This window comes from Pygocentrus nattereri, chromosome 4 (assembly GCF_015220715.1).
Source record: "Pygocentrus nattereri isolate fPygNat1 chromosome 4, fPygNat1.pri, whole genome shotgun sequence".
NCBI classification, from domain to species: domain Eukaryota; kingdom Metazoa; phylum Chordata; class Actinopteri; order Characiformes; family Serrasalmidae; genus Pygocentrus; species Pygocentrus nattereri.
The window spans coordinates 8,223,807-8,240,284 of NC_051214.1; the positions used below are offsets into that span (position 1 = coordinate 8,223,807).

At 40.0% G+C, this 16,478-nt stretch overlaps 1 protein-coding gene across 4 annotated transcripts in view; it reads right to left on the reverse strand.

The window, feature by feature from the left end:
• Positions 1 to 7,603: 7,603 nt before the first annotated feature.
• The window catches only part of tab2 (TGF-beta activated kinase 1 (MAP3K7) binding protein 2), a 53,937-nt gene continuing 45,062 nt past the window's right edge, over positions 7,604 to 16,478 (reverse strand). For 3 of the 4 annotated variants that reach the window (XM_017697752.2, XM_037537915.1, XM_037537914.1), the window contains exons 5-8: positions 15,610 to 15,703; positions 12,863 to 12,958; positions 12,558 to 12,671; positions 7,604 to 9,920 (exon numbers count right to left, since the gene is read on the reverse strand). In XM_017697752.2, the coding sequence (XP_017553241.1) occupies positions 9,781 to 9,920; positions 12,558 to 12,671; positions 12,863 to 12,958; positions 15,610 to 15,703 (444 nt within the window). In that variant the 3' untranslated portion in view covers positions 7,604 to 9,780. The remainder of the gene's footprint in view (positions 9,921 to 12,557; positions 12,672 to 12,862; positions 12,959 to 15,609; positions 15,704 to 16,478) is intronic. The other variant, XM_017697754.2, reaches the window with a different exon arrangement.

Consider the following 16,478-nt stretch of genomic DNA (forward strand, 5'->3'; position numbering starts at 1 on the left):
TCCTCTGTTTCGGACCGTTCTCTGTAAACTCTAGAGATGGTTGAGCGTGAAAATCCCAGTAGATCAGCAGTTTCTGAAATACTCAGACCAGCCCGTCTGGCACCAACAACCACGCCACGTTCAAAGTCCCTTAAATCCCCTTTCTTCCCCGTTCTGATGCTCGGTCTGCACTTCAGCAAGTTGTCCTGACCACCTCTACATGCCTAAATGCATTGAGTTTCGGCCGTGTGATTGGCTGTTGGATGTTAACAAGCAACTGAACTTGAAGGTGTACCTAATAAAGTGGCCAGTGAGAGTGTATGTATATGTGTATATATATATATATATATATATATATATATATATATATATATATATAGATAGATAGATAGATATACACACACACACACACACACACACACACACACACACACACACACACACATGTATGTTGTCTGTCTGTCTGCCCTGTGACGGGCTGGCGACCTGTCCGGGGTGCATTCTGCCTTCCCCCCAATAACCGCTGGGATAGGCTCAAGCATCCCCGCGACCCTGAGGGAGAAGCGGCTTAGAAAAATGTGTGCGTTTGCTGTTATCGGAACCTCGTAATTTGAGAATGCTTGCTGCCCTTTACATTGTACATAAATTTCATGATGAATACTACTGTACTATACTATAAAGGAATATTCATACTGAAAGGAAGGAATAAAAGAAACAACAAAATGACATGGAAAAAAAATCTGGTTCCACTGACACATTAAAAATAAAGTAGGTTTCTTCCTCTTCCTGTAAAGTTACTATTTTGGAGATATGAGATTTTGTTCTGACAACAGCTATATATATATATATATATATATGCACATAAGTGCACATAAGTTAACACAGGCTCTACAGGAAACCTAAATATGGCATTTTTCTGCACATTTAGAGCAAAAGTTAAAACAGAAAATGTGCCATTACTTCTGCACGTACCACCTTTGTTTTATTTATAGCAAATAAACAGTAATCCTGCATCATTATGAGTAGATTGTGCTCCCTGTAGAAGATCTGAACTTAGAAAAGTCATGTGACCAGGGGTGTACAAACTCTTGCATAAGACTGTATTAGTCAAGTACAGAAGACTAGTGCCTTGTAATATTGCCCACCTAAAAGTGTGTTGCCTATGATACCAAGTTTAGCAACATTTTCAGCTCAAACTTTGCTTTAACAAGGCTCAATGCCCAAAGTGTGAAATTAACCTCCTGGTCCCCTTGAACGGTGGGGGGGTGGGGGGGGTCCCTCATAAGAAACCTTTGACTTGCTGCTGTCCATTCGTATAAAAAAAGACGGAAAAATACAAAAAGAAATGAGTTATTAGCATTACACTGTCCTACTGAGATTCATTAGCCGACGTGCAGTGGTTTTGAACATGCAATGTAGCATTGTTTTTATCTTCTTCTAATTATTGAAATTTGCAAAAAACAAACATTGTAGGTGTTTGGTTGCAGGCTTATGCCCTTCACAGGTCAATAAATGGTCATATGATCCCCTTCTGGGTTTACAAGGCTGGTAATAAGACACCTGTTAGCATCTGCAACCTTGTCTGATTCTGAAACGCTTGCTCAAATGTTCCCTTCAGTAGCGCCTGTTCTTTCACGTGCTAAACGATGTGAAAACCTCATGTTCTATATAATGACTAGCTGAATGTATTTGCTGGGGTGAATCACTCCGAAACCACGATCATGGCTGAGAATGAGTGAGAAGAACTGGGGATGAAGTTTGCATGACGCTAACTACCCAGTACACTCTCTCATTCATACTTAGCCATGTTAGCATGACTCGTTCCTCGCAAATGAATGTAAATGTGCGGAGGCCGACCTCCATCGAGTGCAAACGCACCCTGACTGATTTAAGGTTAAGAAAGGAGGTTGAAGAGAAGTGCCTATGTTATGGCTAAAGTATAGCTTCTTAGCTGACCACAGGTTTTGGCCTTGCTGCCTTGGCACAAAGCTAACCTTAAAAACAACGTAATCTCCGCACACGTGTGTGTGGGGAGGTAGGTCAATCATGACTGAGGATGTTTTTAATCACAGCAGTGAGTTGTTTTATTCTGTAACCTCAAAATGAGGCCTGTATTATCGCTAGCCAAGCTGGTAGAGCTAGCAAAAGAGCGTAACAGTTAGCAAAAGCCTTCCTGCCTGTACTGTCCATGTGTGCTTTAAATCTGTTATGACTTAATAAAAAATGAATTTCAAGATGTGATCTCTGTTGTTTCTTCTGAATGCATGTGAAAAACATGGTCAGTGAAAATAATGAGGTTACCAGATCAGCAGCCATTTCAGGACACAGCGTACAGCTTTCTGATAAGAGCGCCGACGACGACACCGACTTTGAAGTCTTACGGAAAACTTAATATCAGCATTCAATTAATGATGCAAGCTCTGTTTTTCAAGACGAAGGGAAATTCCTCCCAGTTCTATCAAAGATTAAGCTCAACTACACTGTAAAACGGGCTGATATCATGGAAACCTGAATGTAGTATGACTGGTACAAGTTTCAATACATGCAACTCGGTCCACACACGGAAACTCAGCTGCAAAAACAACCTGTTTTGATTTCATTGTTTTTTTGTGAGGTCATGAAAACCAGCACATTTCCAGTACCATCCACTATTATTGGCACCCCTGGCAAACATGAACCGAACAGGCTGTAAATATAAAAATAGTCTTTATGGCTTATCTTTTTGATCCCTCATTCAAAATATGAACAACCTTTAATTAGGCACAATGACTGAAAGATAAAAAAAAAAAAAAAAAAAAAAATCTCATCATGAAATGTTTTTCTCAAATCTGTGTGCCACAATTGTTGGCACCCCTACAAGTTCTGAATCTTTCCCATTCAAACTTTGCTTTAATGTTCACCTTGACTCTCTGTTTGACCGGGGTAGATTGAAATATAAGGTGTCTGTATATATGAAGGGATTCAAACGTTGTCCTATGCGGGCCTGGACCTGCAACTGATAAACTGGGAAGAATTCATTCATTTTGACGGGTGGTCCTATTTTCCATGGCATCATTTCTAGTCATTACCATACCGGTTTAGCGGCTTGGAGACTCACAGATTGGGGTGAAAAATATCACGTGACACTGCTCAGCCAATCAGATCAGTGCATTACGATGAGCGCTGAGACTCAAGCGAGTGGCACACGCACAGGGGAGGGACGAGGCGAGAAACAGCAGTCAGAGAGGAAAGTGATTATTTTACATGGTGAGCTCTAAAAAGAGAAATTTGATTACATTTTACTGAATTGCACTTTGTTTGTTTTGACATTCAGTTGTTGACGGTATAAGACGTTGCTATACCTACAAGGCTACTTCAGTAAACAGTACATCGCGATTGTCAGATGAAAACCTCGTATCTCCACTTCTGACGCTTTTGCTTTTTGACATAATTTTTAAAAAATACCTGTGACTCTTTACACTGTTCGTACATTTCATGATGAATGGAGTAAAAGAAATGGCCCAAAATGACTTGGTAAAAATTCTGGTTCCATTGACTTACATTAAAAGTAAAGTAGGTTTTTTCCTTCTCCTGTAAAGTTACCATTTTGGAGATACGAGGTTTTGTTCTGACACCAGAGATATGGCACTGAATCATGATGCAATTTAGACATGATGTTCTGGACCTTTGCTTGAGGAAATTGCCTTTAACTGGACCTTACAGAATTTTAATTAAAGACCCCTGCTGTAGGGCATGCGCTTTACACATACAAGAAATATTAATGCTATTTTATGATTAATATTGTCTTGCTTACAGAAATAAAACCGCCGTTATTCCAAATGGATGAAATAAAACATCAGACGCAGCAGTGCTGCTGGAGTTTTTAAACACCTCAGTGTCACCGCCGGACTGAAAATAGCCCACCAATCAAAAACATCCAGCCAACAGCGTCCTGTGACCACTGATGAAGGACTGGAGGATGAACAACTCAAACTGTGCAGCAGCAGACGAGCTGTCGTCTCTGACTTTACATCTACGAGGTGGACTGACAAGGTAGGAGTGTCTATCAGAGCGGACAGTGTTTAAAAACTCCACCAGCACTGCTGCGTCTGATCCACTCACACCAGCACAGCACAGACTAACACACCACCACATCAGTATCACTGCAGTGCTGAGAATGATCCACCATGCACATAATACCTGCTCTGTGGTGGTCCTGACCAATGAGGAACAGGGTAAAAGGGGGCTAACAAGCAGAACTGATAAAATGGACAATGAGTGTAGATACAAGGAGGTCATTTTAATGTCATGGCTGATTAAAGTATACAGCTATTCGCCCTACAGCAGTACAGCTCTATCCAATAACATTGAACTTTTTTAGCCTGGACTGCATTTTGAATGAGGGCAGCCAATCACAACAGAGATCATTTACATACATCACTCTTAAAAGGCAAAAAAATAGCCAAGGGATAAGGAGAGGTTGGAAAATAGCCATGTTAAAATAGATCATAACTAATTTATACCTATGGGCCCATTAAGCAAAGTTACACTGTAAACAAAGACAGTGGTTTAACACAGAATGAGTCATTTCTGAGAAGCTCAGCAAGACAGAACTGTTTACACTGGTGATGATGGGATCCAGACTAAAGTGTTTAATCTACCTCACAGACACCTGTTGCATGACATGTTTACAAATGATTGGCCTCATATATTGCTTCTTATGATGGTTCTCTTTGCCACTATAAACATTACAGACAAAAACTAGGCTCACTAATTATTTTGACCAATAAATCATATGGTTATATTTGTGTTGTAGACATCACAAATCCTGCGTTTCCTGTCCTGTACATCTCTCTACAAAGCTTCACCCCACATTCAAATACTTTATAAACTTCGTTCGCAAGCCTCATGCAGAAACTGTGACAATTCTGTAGAATTCTTTTTTAAAAATTCATCCGACTTCAAAATGCGCTGTCCAATTGACAACACACCTTATAAAACACCTCAATGCCATTCACTATGAATAGTCTCAACAGGTTAACAAAGTTCAGGAATCCAGACCACTGTGACTAATACTGCAAACCTTCAAATCCCACCCGGCCTATACATACACTGCATGTAGAAAGCTTCCTGAAGTAAACTCAGAACTCAGTGCTTCTTTTTTTGCAACTGTTTGAACTTTTTGCCCTCTCCCCCCATGTACAATTCCTCAGCTGTGCAATGTCTGAGGGGTTTCTTCCATGTACAGCCTGTTTCAAATCCTCCCACAGCTTTTCAATGGGATACATATCAGGGCTTTGAACTAAGCCATTCCATCCATTTCTTCCTTTTGATCTATTCCTTACTTATATATGTTTGGGTTCATTATCTGGTTGGAAGGTCCATTTCTTCAGCTTTAACTTTGACAGATAGTGTCCCATTCTACTCTGATATGAAAGAGAATTCATAGTGGATTCTATGATGGATGAAGTTGGCCAGATCCTGAGGCAGCAAATCAGCCACAAACCATGGCAGTTCCATTACCATGCATTACAGCTGGTATGAGGTGCTTCTGATCAAATCTCGTCACAGGTCTTCACCAGACACGGCTTCACAAGGATCCAATCAAAGTATGGGGAACAGCACTCCAGTGTCCCCCTTGTGCCTTTTTTTTTTAATTGAAAAACAAAAAAACATTGTATAATTACAGATGAATGTACTACCAGAGCACCTAGGACATACACTGCCATCAGCTGAAGTCTTAAACACAATAGCAACATACAACAACATACAACAACCCCTTGACCTGAACAACCCCATCAAAAAGGAACATGCAGTCATACCCCCTTTACTTTCCTGTTTGTTTGTTCTTATGTTATTTATTCTTGACTAACATTTGTTTTATTGTCCTCACTTGAATTGTGTAGGTGTATGGGTGGAAATCTGGGGAATTTGAGATACACAGTGATATGTGTTGAATATAAGCATCTATGTGGACATATCAGTATTTCATCTTCAGTTAAACAATGTATATAGATAAACATGTTATGGAACAAAAACACTGGAAATTTGAGTTTGCTATCATTTATTAAAAAAACAAAAACAGCAAAAAAAAAATTGTGTGTGTTTATGTTGAAAATGCAAGTGCACCCCTGGCTTCAGTAACTGGTACTGCCGTCTTTGGCAGAAACGACTTTATGTAGGTGTTTCCTATAACTGTCAACCAGTTTCTGGCACGTTGTGGGTGAAACTCTTGCCAACTCCCCCATGCAGAATTCTTTGCAATATTGGAGGGGTTTCATACATCCACAGCCCGTTTCAAATCATCCCACAGCATTTCAATGGGATTCAGATTTGGGCTTTGACTAGGCCATTCCATAACTCTCCACTTTCCTTTGAGCTATTCCTTGGTGGATGTTTGGGATCATTATCCTGTTGGAAGGTCCACTTCTTCAGCTTCAATGTTTTGACATGATCTCACATTCTAGACCTTCTAGCTTCTGGGACTGTGGCCAAACAACTGACTCTTTGCCTCGTCTGTCCATCGCGCAGCGTTCCAGAATGTGCCTAGATATTGGTTAGCAAACTTTAAATTTCCCACTTTAAATTACCCCTGTGGTGGGACTAATACAGGATCATCTTATCTTAGTCTTGTTGTGATGTTCTTTTTAGACGGAGACAAAGCCTTCCTCCTGGTGCACCTTCCATGTAGGTCAAATGTATGCAGCCTTTTTCTAATGGTAGATGTACGCACTTTTACATCAGCTGTGCCAAGAGCTACCTGCAGATCCTGTGATGAAAATTTGGGTTTCTAGAGACTTTCCTTTAGCATTTTACAGCCTGCTCTTAGGTTATATTTGCTGGGCTGGCCTGGACAAGCTGGTAATGGTTATAAATCTTTTCCACTTGTAAAGGATCTTCCGGACAGCAGAATGATCGACTTCCATTTTTTTGGATCTCTGTTTAAACCACTTCCCAGATTCATTGGCATCTACAGCTTTCTTTCTGAAGGCCTCAGAGAGCCCCTCTGATCTAAGCATTATGCTACCACACATTCAAATCACAAAAAATTAAATCAGATCAGATATCTCAAGTATAATAAGACAGGTTCCTCCAAGACAATCTCTAATGGACCTCTCAACATCAGCACTTATCAATTTGACACGTCTGAAGAAGTGATACAGGTAGAGGCATACTTATTTTTTTCTATGTAAGAAATTATATTACCTTTATCAACACTGTTTAAACAAAGACTTGATATCTGTAACTCCAAGAATTTTGAAAGAGTCTGAACTTTTCATTGTGTACTTCACATGAGTACATATGCATATCAAATATTCAATGATTAAAATAATAAGTAGTCCCAAGAGCTGTGCAGAGCGAGATGGAAGACCAGAACAACATAAATAAAGAGTGTGTACATATAGAACCTAACTTTGTTCTTTGACCATATTCAAGTAACTTTTAACTGCATTTCTTTATTTGCATTTATTCAAATATTATATGGTGATTCTATTGCCACTTACTGCCAAGACCAATGGTTAAGAGACTTTCATGAAGTAGAACATAGAACAGTCAGTTCCTATGAAGTGCAATACTGGCATCTAGTGGTTAAAAACAATCAAGTTAGCAAAACGTCCACTAAAAACAACAAAACCAACAACACTTCAGGATTTTTTTTGTTTATTTTTACAAATAACTTATCTGTTACAAAGACAGTTTTCCCCACTAAAATTAAAAACCACTTTAGATTCCCAAATCACTCCGCTCTTTTCCCTATGTTTTAAATTCATGAACATAACTGGTGGCTCTGACTCAGAGCTGCAATCGGGTATGACTAAGTTTCTCTGGGTTCCTTAAACACAAGTGCTTCAGACACCCAGACTTAACAGCTACAAGAGATATTTCTCTTTATTTTGCCAATTTTCAAACCCAGATTAGACCACATCTTGGATTAAAAAGCAAGCATGCTTTGATATTCTGTGGCATTTGATTATTGCTTTCGGGATCAACATCCTTAATACTGGCAGGATGCTGAACAGCTGGCACTTGACTTATGCTAATAATTTTATCAATTTTTATTTATTTTAATCCAAGACTAGGAGAAAAATGGGTTGGCGACACTAGAAAACGACCAATTTAGGCTATTCATGACCATATTGATCTCATTACCGCGTAGATTATTCTGTAAAACTTTAAGGCCGAAAGTGAGGCAGCAGATTGTGAAACTGAAAATGACACTTCTTCACAACTCTTTTATATCTTATTTAAAAATTAAGGTAAAATCAATAAGCTAATAAACATTTAAAACATCATGAAGGCCTTGTGGAACTCGTGTAATCAATTCTACGAAGGAGAAAAAGGCACTGTCCATTTTAATCATAGAGCATCACCTGTGAAAAACTGACTAAAGGCACATGGTGACCTATTTGGCTTCACCCAGGAACACACAGATTCCCAAACTTTGGCAAGTTCCGAACATCTGATCCATAAAGCCCTCCGACAAAACAGCTTTTTGGAAGGCATAAAAACTCCGAACTACATGTCCCAGAAGTCTCTGCTCTCAATTCATACCGTGTGCATCACTCGGCACAATTTTGGCATATTGTGTTCCTTGCTTGGCACAAAGGTGTAGAATAAAATTCCCGAATATTAAACCTACATTCCAGTTGTCAGCTAAAGATGGCAGTTTATCATCCGTTTCAGGGCTGTACTTCGTTTGCTGCAGAGACCCTGTGGAGACCCTGTGGAGACCATTGACCTGTTGGAGACCACAGGCCTCGTGCATAAACTCCATCTTTTTGACCTTTGCTGCGTCTGCAGGCCGTACGCTGGAGAAGGAGCGTCTGTGTGAAGGGCTGGAGAGGAGATCCAGCGCTCATCTCTCTGCTTTCACGCCACGCTGCGCTTCTCACTGAACTTAAAGAGGGAAACCGTACTCATTTGTCTAAGAGAAAACAACAAAAACAAAACAAATAGAAGTAAATGAAGTCTATGAAGCTATAATTACAGGAAATACACGTGACAGCTGAAGAGAGAGAGAAAGAAAAAAATGGCATTTTAAAGCTCATTCTAAAACTATGTACAGTAAAAAGCTTGAGTGAGGAGGGGCTCCTTTGTAAACTGTACATCTAAGGCATGCAGTTGAGTTCAATTTCTGTTTCGTTTTTAGTGAACGAAAGAGAAGCGGGCACAGATGGTACAGAGGAAACTCCGATTTGGCAGAAATTCCACAGATTCTTCCCATCATCCTTTGGAAAGAGTAAAAGAGTCAAGTCCAGAAAGTAGTCTGTTAGGCATTCCCTTCAGGTAAGGAGACGAGGCGGCTCTCGAAGGCAGTTCCCATCCGTAAGGCACACTGGCACGTGTGTGTGTGCGTGTGTGTGTATATGTGTGTGTGTGTGTGTGTGCGTGCGTGCGTGTTTGTACCTATGCACAGACACACTATGATAATACTGTTTCAGGCAGCACTGAGATTCATTTTGGAGCCAGCAGGGGAATCCTCTACTGTCAAACCCACACAGGCTCTCACCACACATGGGCTAACATACAGTCAATTGTTCAATCATACATGCGCAAACATACTCTAGAGAGCTCAGCTTGGATTGACAGACTGAAACGGAGAAAAACCTGTAAACATCATCCAGTCTTCAGTGGGCAGAACGACACACCCAGAGAGAGAGAGATAAGGAGACAGACAACACTGCAGAAACACACACAAACACACTCTCTACGTTCATGCCCATATTCTCGAAAATAAGTCTGTACTACTCGAGCTGGCGAATGCTGTGTGTGTACATGAGCGTGCGAGTGTGTGTGTGTGTTTGTGTAAGTAATTGGGGCTCAGAAGTGTCGTGGGAATTCACACTGTTCACAGCGGTTCAGGGCAGGGTGGTTGAGAAAGGTGCAGGCAGTACATCCCCACTGGACACCATCATCGTCCTCAACCTCTGACACAGCCTTCATACTCTTACTGCTCGACTCTGTGAAAAACAGAGAAAGACTGTAAGTTAGGGATGTAGATCAGGGGTGTCCAAACGTTTTTTTAAAGAGGGCCAGACTGTGCTGTGTCAAAATACCTAAGGGCCGAACTATCATTCATAAATAATTAATTGAGCTTTGTGAGCCACTGTGTTTCCCATCACTGCATAAAAGGTGCATGAGGCTTCTTTTATTGGTGGATCGTTCATTCAGAACAGTGTGCAACGTCTGATGTATTAATTCTTGCTGAAAAACAATGTGAGAAACTAAAACTTCTATAAATTTCTGGTTTTGTCAGCTAATGTTCTTTACATATCGAATAAACACAGCATAGCCACATTGTCGTTCGACCGTAAAGGGTTAATATTTACTGAATTTGCTTTAATAAGCAGTTTTCCATCTTGCCAATATACACATCTCAGTGTTTAGTTTGAGCTTTATGTCTGCAGTCTTGGCTAAATGTAGTTTAGTAAATGAAGCTGCAGGTCGAGTCAGCTGCCACCGTCAGGTGAAACACAGAACTGCAACATACTGGTTGGCAGGCCGCTTAAAGTACATTGTAAAACAGAAGCAAAGGGCCAACTAAAACCTGTCGGTGGGCCGCAACTGCCCTGGGGCTGGACTTTGGACACGTCTGATGAAAATGTTTAATCACTTGAGCGTAAAGTGAAACAGCCATTCAGCCAATGGAGAGAAAAAAAAGGTTGATTTCACTTTAAACAAACAAAATCTTCTATTTGAACAAGAGTTTATCACTCAAATTAAACAATGTTTCTGAACCGTATGCATGAGGATGAAATATGAAACCGGTTCCTTGGATGGGTCTGCGGAAAAATCATGTGCTGCCATTTCATCCATGAGAGTGTGTGACGCATGGTGTTTTAAAGAAATGCATGTAGTGGATGGTGGCTGCTGTCAAGAGCTACCGATGTACACTGAGCCTAAACTATCCATGGTCAAGGCATTTATGTTTTTTGGGCAAGTAATAAGTGATAAATAGAAGATCAGCACTTCAGAATATAGAACCTTCAGTCGCTCATCAGTGTCTGTCCTGGTTATTTTGTCAACTTGGTGCTTGGTCATATAATCATGAATATATTATAGTTGGTTTAAACAAAACTGGTTATAGGCAGGGTATGTTTATTGAGTTTCGGGTCATTTACTTTGTATACAACCATGTTTCATGGTCCATACAAGGTACAATTTCAATGTCTCGGATCTTCACTGCAGAAGTCAGATGCGTGTGTGTGAATATCAAGTATTTTACTGCAGCTGAAAGCTTGGCTCAGCTAATCAGGCAACCCAAATGATCCGTTTCATTAATGAAATTTTGATGGGTCACATCCTTCATTTTAGCCTTGCACGTTAGGGACAGTGGATTCCTGACAAAAGAATTCGCCAAAATTCACATCTTTATTTTAAATACTTTTGGTTTCACCACTCCTCAAGGAGGATAACTCTCATGTCTATGCAAGTCTATGCTAGAGTTACAGGGCTGATTCATCAATCACATCCAATCTTCTATTACAGGAAACAATAAAACAGTGTTGTCTCTTACACCCTCCGGGTAAATGAAGAGTGCAAAATCCAAATATACATGAGCTCTTTTTGTAAAGAAACCAAGAAAGTGAGAAGTAGCCTCTTAAACTCCTTGGAACCACCGGTGGTTCCAAAATGCACTGTCATATTCTCCATAACTTGGATATTTCATAAGCTACATTCAGACGGTGGCGGTCGTATGAGGCCGTAACTGTCTTCTTTCCAGTCAAATAGATGGTGATGTAATTTTAAACCCTTATAATAAAAGAAGCTGAACTCAGTTTTTTTTCCTACTGAAAGTCGGTCCATTTTTCCCCAAATAACTAAACTATAAACAGATGGCATCTCTTCAGTGATCTGCTCTGTAAAAACGATATAAAATAATACACAGCGTCTAAGATGTTTGCCTTTCAGCAGTAAATTGTAAGCATATAGCAATGTGTTGATCATAAAACACATTTTCTGCTCATTTGAGGGGAGCTTTTATAATAATAAATAAAATCAAAATCTGTAATTATTTAATGCAGTTAACTGAATAATTCACCTTATGATTTTGTCGTGTAAATTGAGATGGAAAAAGCAAAACATAACCTGCAGAATAAAAGGGTAAATGTACAACCAAATCTGAAATCTCATAATTCAACTTGATTATATTAGTATGATTCAGGGTCATCCCGAAAAGACCTACTCTGGACATGCAATTGTGACTAGAGGAACTATTTCCACAGTAGCGGAATAGAAAGTAACATTTTTGCTTAAAACAGCCTAAGAACGTTATTTTTGCCCAAAATAATGAGCACATTCTTTTTTATTATAATAGATTCCAACAAACCAAAACCATATATTGTATATCAACAAGCCACGTTTTTAAAACAGAGGGTAACTCACCATATGCAAGAAATAAATTGCTACTATTATCATATTGTTATTAATTATAAAACTACTATTACATAGAAGTACAGTGAACGTGAGAGAGACAGAAAGAGCAAGAGAGAGACACAGAGAGAGAGAGAGCACAATCAGTTGATTAGTATCAGTTATTGAGATCCAATGGGATGAGGGAGTGAGAGAGGGGCAGAGGGACAGTGCTAGTTACCCACCCACATGTGCAGGGAGACAGGGTGGAACAGGAGGGAGAGAGGGGTCTCTCTTAAGCTTGGAGCTGACGTTTATTTTGCGTCCTCTCCTGTCTACAGAGCCCCAATGATCCGAGCCTGACCCAACCACATCAGGATGGACAGAGCGAATGATGGAGAACAGAGAGAAGGAGAGATTAAAAAAAAAAGAACAAAAAAGCTTAAAGAACTTAAAACGTGATGTGGAGAGAGGAGAGAAAAGACAAAGAAAGAGATGGAGATGGAGAAATATGAGAAGGAAAAAAAGAAGGATGTGTAATGGTACTCACCTGCTGCTGGGGTACCTTTGGGTTTTGGTGGGACGGGACCCAAGAAGCCGAGGTTGTCGTAGAAATTATGGATTGCATTGGGATTGAAGTGTGGTCCTGAAACACACATGCAACAGATTTAACTCACAGGCTACAGTTGAATGACACTAGAGAAAAATAAATCACCACTATGTTTTATTTTTTCCAGTTGCAGATTGTAAATATACTTCGGGGGAACAACATGTTTGAAATTTGATGTAGACCTGCTGTTACACTTTTGTTCAAAATCTAACCAATGGGGCTTGTCAAATTATTTAATAGAAATTATCTACTGTATCTATTCTCTATGTATGTGGTACAGCAGAAACATAAGGGTTAGCTGTGTACAGAGGTGTTCAAATGACACCTTATCAAATTCAAGACTTGCTGTGTCGAGACCTTAAAAACAAGCAGGAACACATTTGACTGACAAATAAATAAACACGAAACACAGATTTGAGAATGTAAAAGACGATATCAAACATTTGGAAACAATGATTTTTAATGATAGATGTAATGATGATTAAACATGCAGAAAATATTTCTGTGAGAAAACAGAAATAAAGGAAAAACAAAGCAAGAATACATTCCTTGCATTAGGTTTTCCAACTTAAACGTGTGGTTTAAAAGCATGTTCCACAGGCTTGAGGGGTGCTCTTGAGTTGTGGTGGGCACTGCTTCATACACAATGCTTCTCAACTAAATCAGCGCGGTCTGATCTTACTGTTGTATAATACCAAACTGCAGTCCTACACCAGACATACGCAGCCACACAATAAATAAGTGCCTTCCCATCAGATGTGACTGATATTGACTGAACACCTGCACCTCTCACTGGCTTAAGAGTTGATGCATGCATATGAGTCAGCGCACATACACACAAATGGACGTGACTGTACAGGATGTGAAGATGCAGACTAGCCTTGGATTAAGGAGTCATAGGAAGACAGTGCAGCCAGTCTTGGCACATAAACACACAGGCACTAAGGTCAGCTTTGCTTTATGAGTCACTGATGGGGAAAATGTCTGAGTGGCAGGTTCGTTCCATTCGTTTGGCTGTGCTTGGGCACATAAATGTCATTAAATTACAGTGTGAGGCGTTGCCTTGTATATCAACAGAGTTTGAAGAACATTTGTAATGCAAAAGCTTTTACAGAAAGAGAGAGAGAGAGACAGATTGTGTGTGTATGAGTGTGTATGAGGTGCCAAAGGTATAATAAATGCTTTGCTCGAGAGCAGTAGCAGGATGTCATTCAGGAAACAACTGGCAGTTAACACTACAATAGCAGCACATTTGTCGTGTGCTTGCGCGTGTGCAGGCAAAAAGGGGGAAGCAAAGGTTGCCTGTCTGGCAGCTCTCCGCTGCTCGACCTTTCCTACCCGCTGCAAGATTTATCTGCGCAATCCTACAGGGCAAAGCAGCACTGCCAACAACTGAGGTAGAAATGTTTGCTGGTCTTGACAAAGAAAAAACATGACATTCTCCATCCAGCCACAAAGAAATGCTCTAGAGATCACTGTGAAACTGTTTACCCTTCTATAATCAGTGGACAAGCTACACCATGTCTCAATGTTTGTAGATTCCTGCTTAATAGGGAGTTTCGCCCTCTTTTGTTGAGGTAAAAGTCTCTTCTCTTCTGAGAAGGCTTTACACTACATGCTGTGAAGATCTGATTGCATTCAGTCATAAGAGCATTAGTGGGGTCAGGTACTGTTGCTGGATTATTTCTGGCTCACAAACGCCACTCCGACCCATCATAAAGGTATTGGATGGAGGTCCATCACTCCAGAGAATGCAGATGCAATAATCAACAGCCCAATACCAGAGGGCTTTATACCCCTCTAGCAGTCACTTGGCACTGGGCATGATGACCTTATGCTCATGTGAGGCTGCTCTCACTCCATTGGGAATGCTGTGATGCTGTGATGATTACGCAAGATGTGTTGTCCACATGAACGCAAGGGAATGCAGTAGCTGAATTCACAGATTAAAAGTGGTGTCTGGATAATTCTGGACACAGTGTATGTGTAAGTATTGTGCTTCACAGGCTCCTTTATTTTCTTAGAGATGCATTCTTTCCCCCAAAGCAAACAGCAGCACAGAGAAATGTTCTTTTTAATCAGTATGCATGCTCCCTGGGAAACAAACCCAAGACCTTGGCAATGCTGGGGCCATGTTCTGCCAGTTGAGCTGGGCTAATATAGACCACCAAGGGCCACTGCAGAACTTGTGTTTTTTCTGCTCAAACATACCGGATTCAGATCATTGACAACTACATCACTAAAGTGTACAGGACCATAACTTAAAAGGAAAAAGGCATGTGTAGTATGTGTCCTGTCTACCTCCAATCCATTCGGTACACGTTCCACAATGTCCTCTTACCCCAAAGTAATTGACTGGCCAAGACACAGAGAACTAAAGCTTCCCCCTTTTCGGTTTTGGAAGAAGACTTCAAGGTTAAAGAAGCTAAAAAGCAATGCAAGTCTTCTACTATATTAGCCTTGTAGCCTCACTGCAAATCTAAAGAAGCAAATGTATCTTGGTCAATCGACTACATGGGCGACATTTCAGTAAACTACTCCATTATATATTATTCAATTCATGAATAAAATGTGAAGACATAAATAACAGGTTGTGTCATCTGACACAATGTTAGTCAACCCAGAATGTTACGAGTGAGGGAGAAAGGAGGAGAGACCACAGGAGAACGAGCTTGTATGAGACTCACCGCGTGCTTGGAGGAGGTCGATCTCTTTAGTTAAACAGTCAATGTCGATCTGCAGTAACCTGTTCTTACATCTCAGCTGCTGCATTTCGTCAAGCTGGATACAAACAGACACACAACCAAGAGAATGGAAAGACATGACTTCAATGAAACTATGCAGCTGATTTGTTATTAACAAGCTGGAGTCCTAGAGTTTGAGAAACTGAACTATCAGTTAACTGTCATTTAGAATGACTCCACACCACTGATCTCCTTATTCCCTGTCTGTTAATACAAACATCTTTTTGACTGACCTCAAAAAGTTATAAAAGTAATTCCCAGCTAGAGGTAGGCAATATTGAAAAAACAGTATATTGCAAAGCTTGTACATTAACATATGCAATATCACAATGACACAACAGATAGTGCTGCATTTAAAAATGGCTACAAAAAAAATACGAACAGAATGACTATTATTCCAAATTTCAGATCCAGCACTGCAATAAATCAACTGAACAGGACTAATTATGATATCTTTATAATGATGCCTGCAGTTTGTCTGTGTTTTAAATACAAGCACACTGTGTTTCATGACAAAAAGAATGAATATGATCAAGGTAAGATATTGTGATATTGCCCATCTCTACTCCCAGCACAGCAAGTGGAAACTATTGGGAAATTAAACCTAGAGCTTGTGTGTATGTATTAGGGTTCAAAGTATCTGACCACATAATTCCGTTTGGATAAAATCCTTGAGAAATCCATTCAAAATAGCATTATTTGCAAATCAACACAACTGGAGGAACTATATCTTTTAAGGACCTTTTTTCTTGGATTTTTGTGTTTAAAAAAAAAGGAGATTTTTTGTGTTAAAAAGAAAAAAAAAAAAAAAA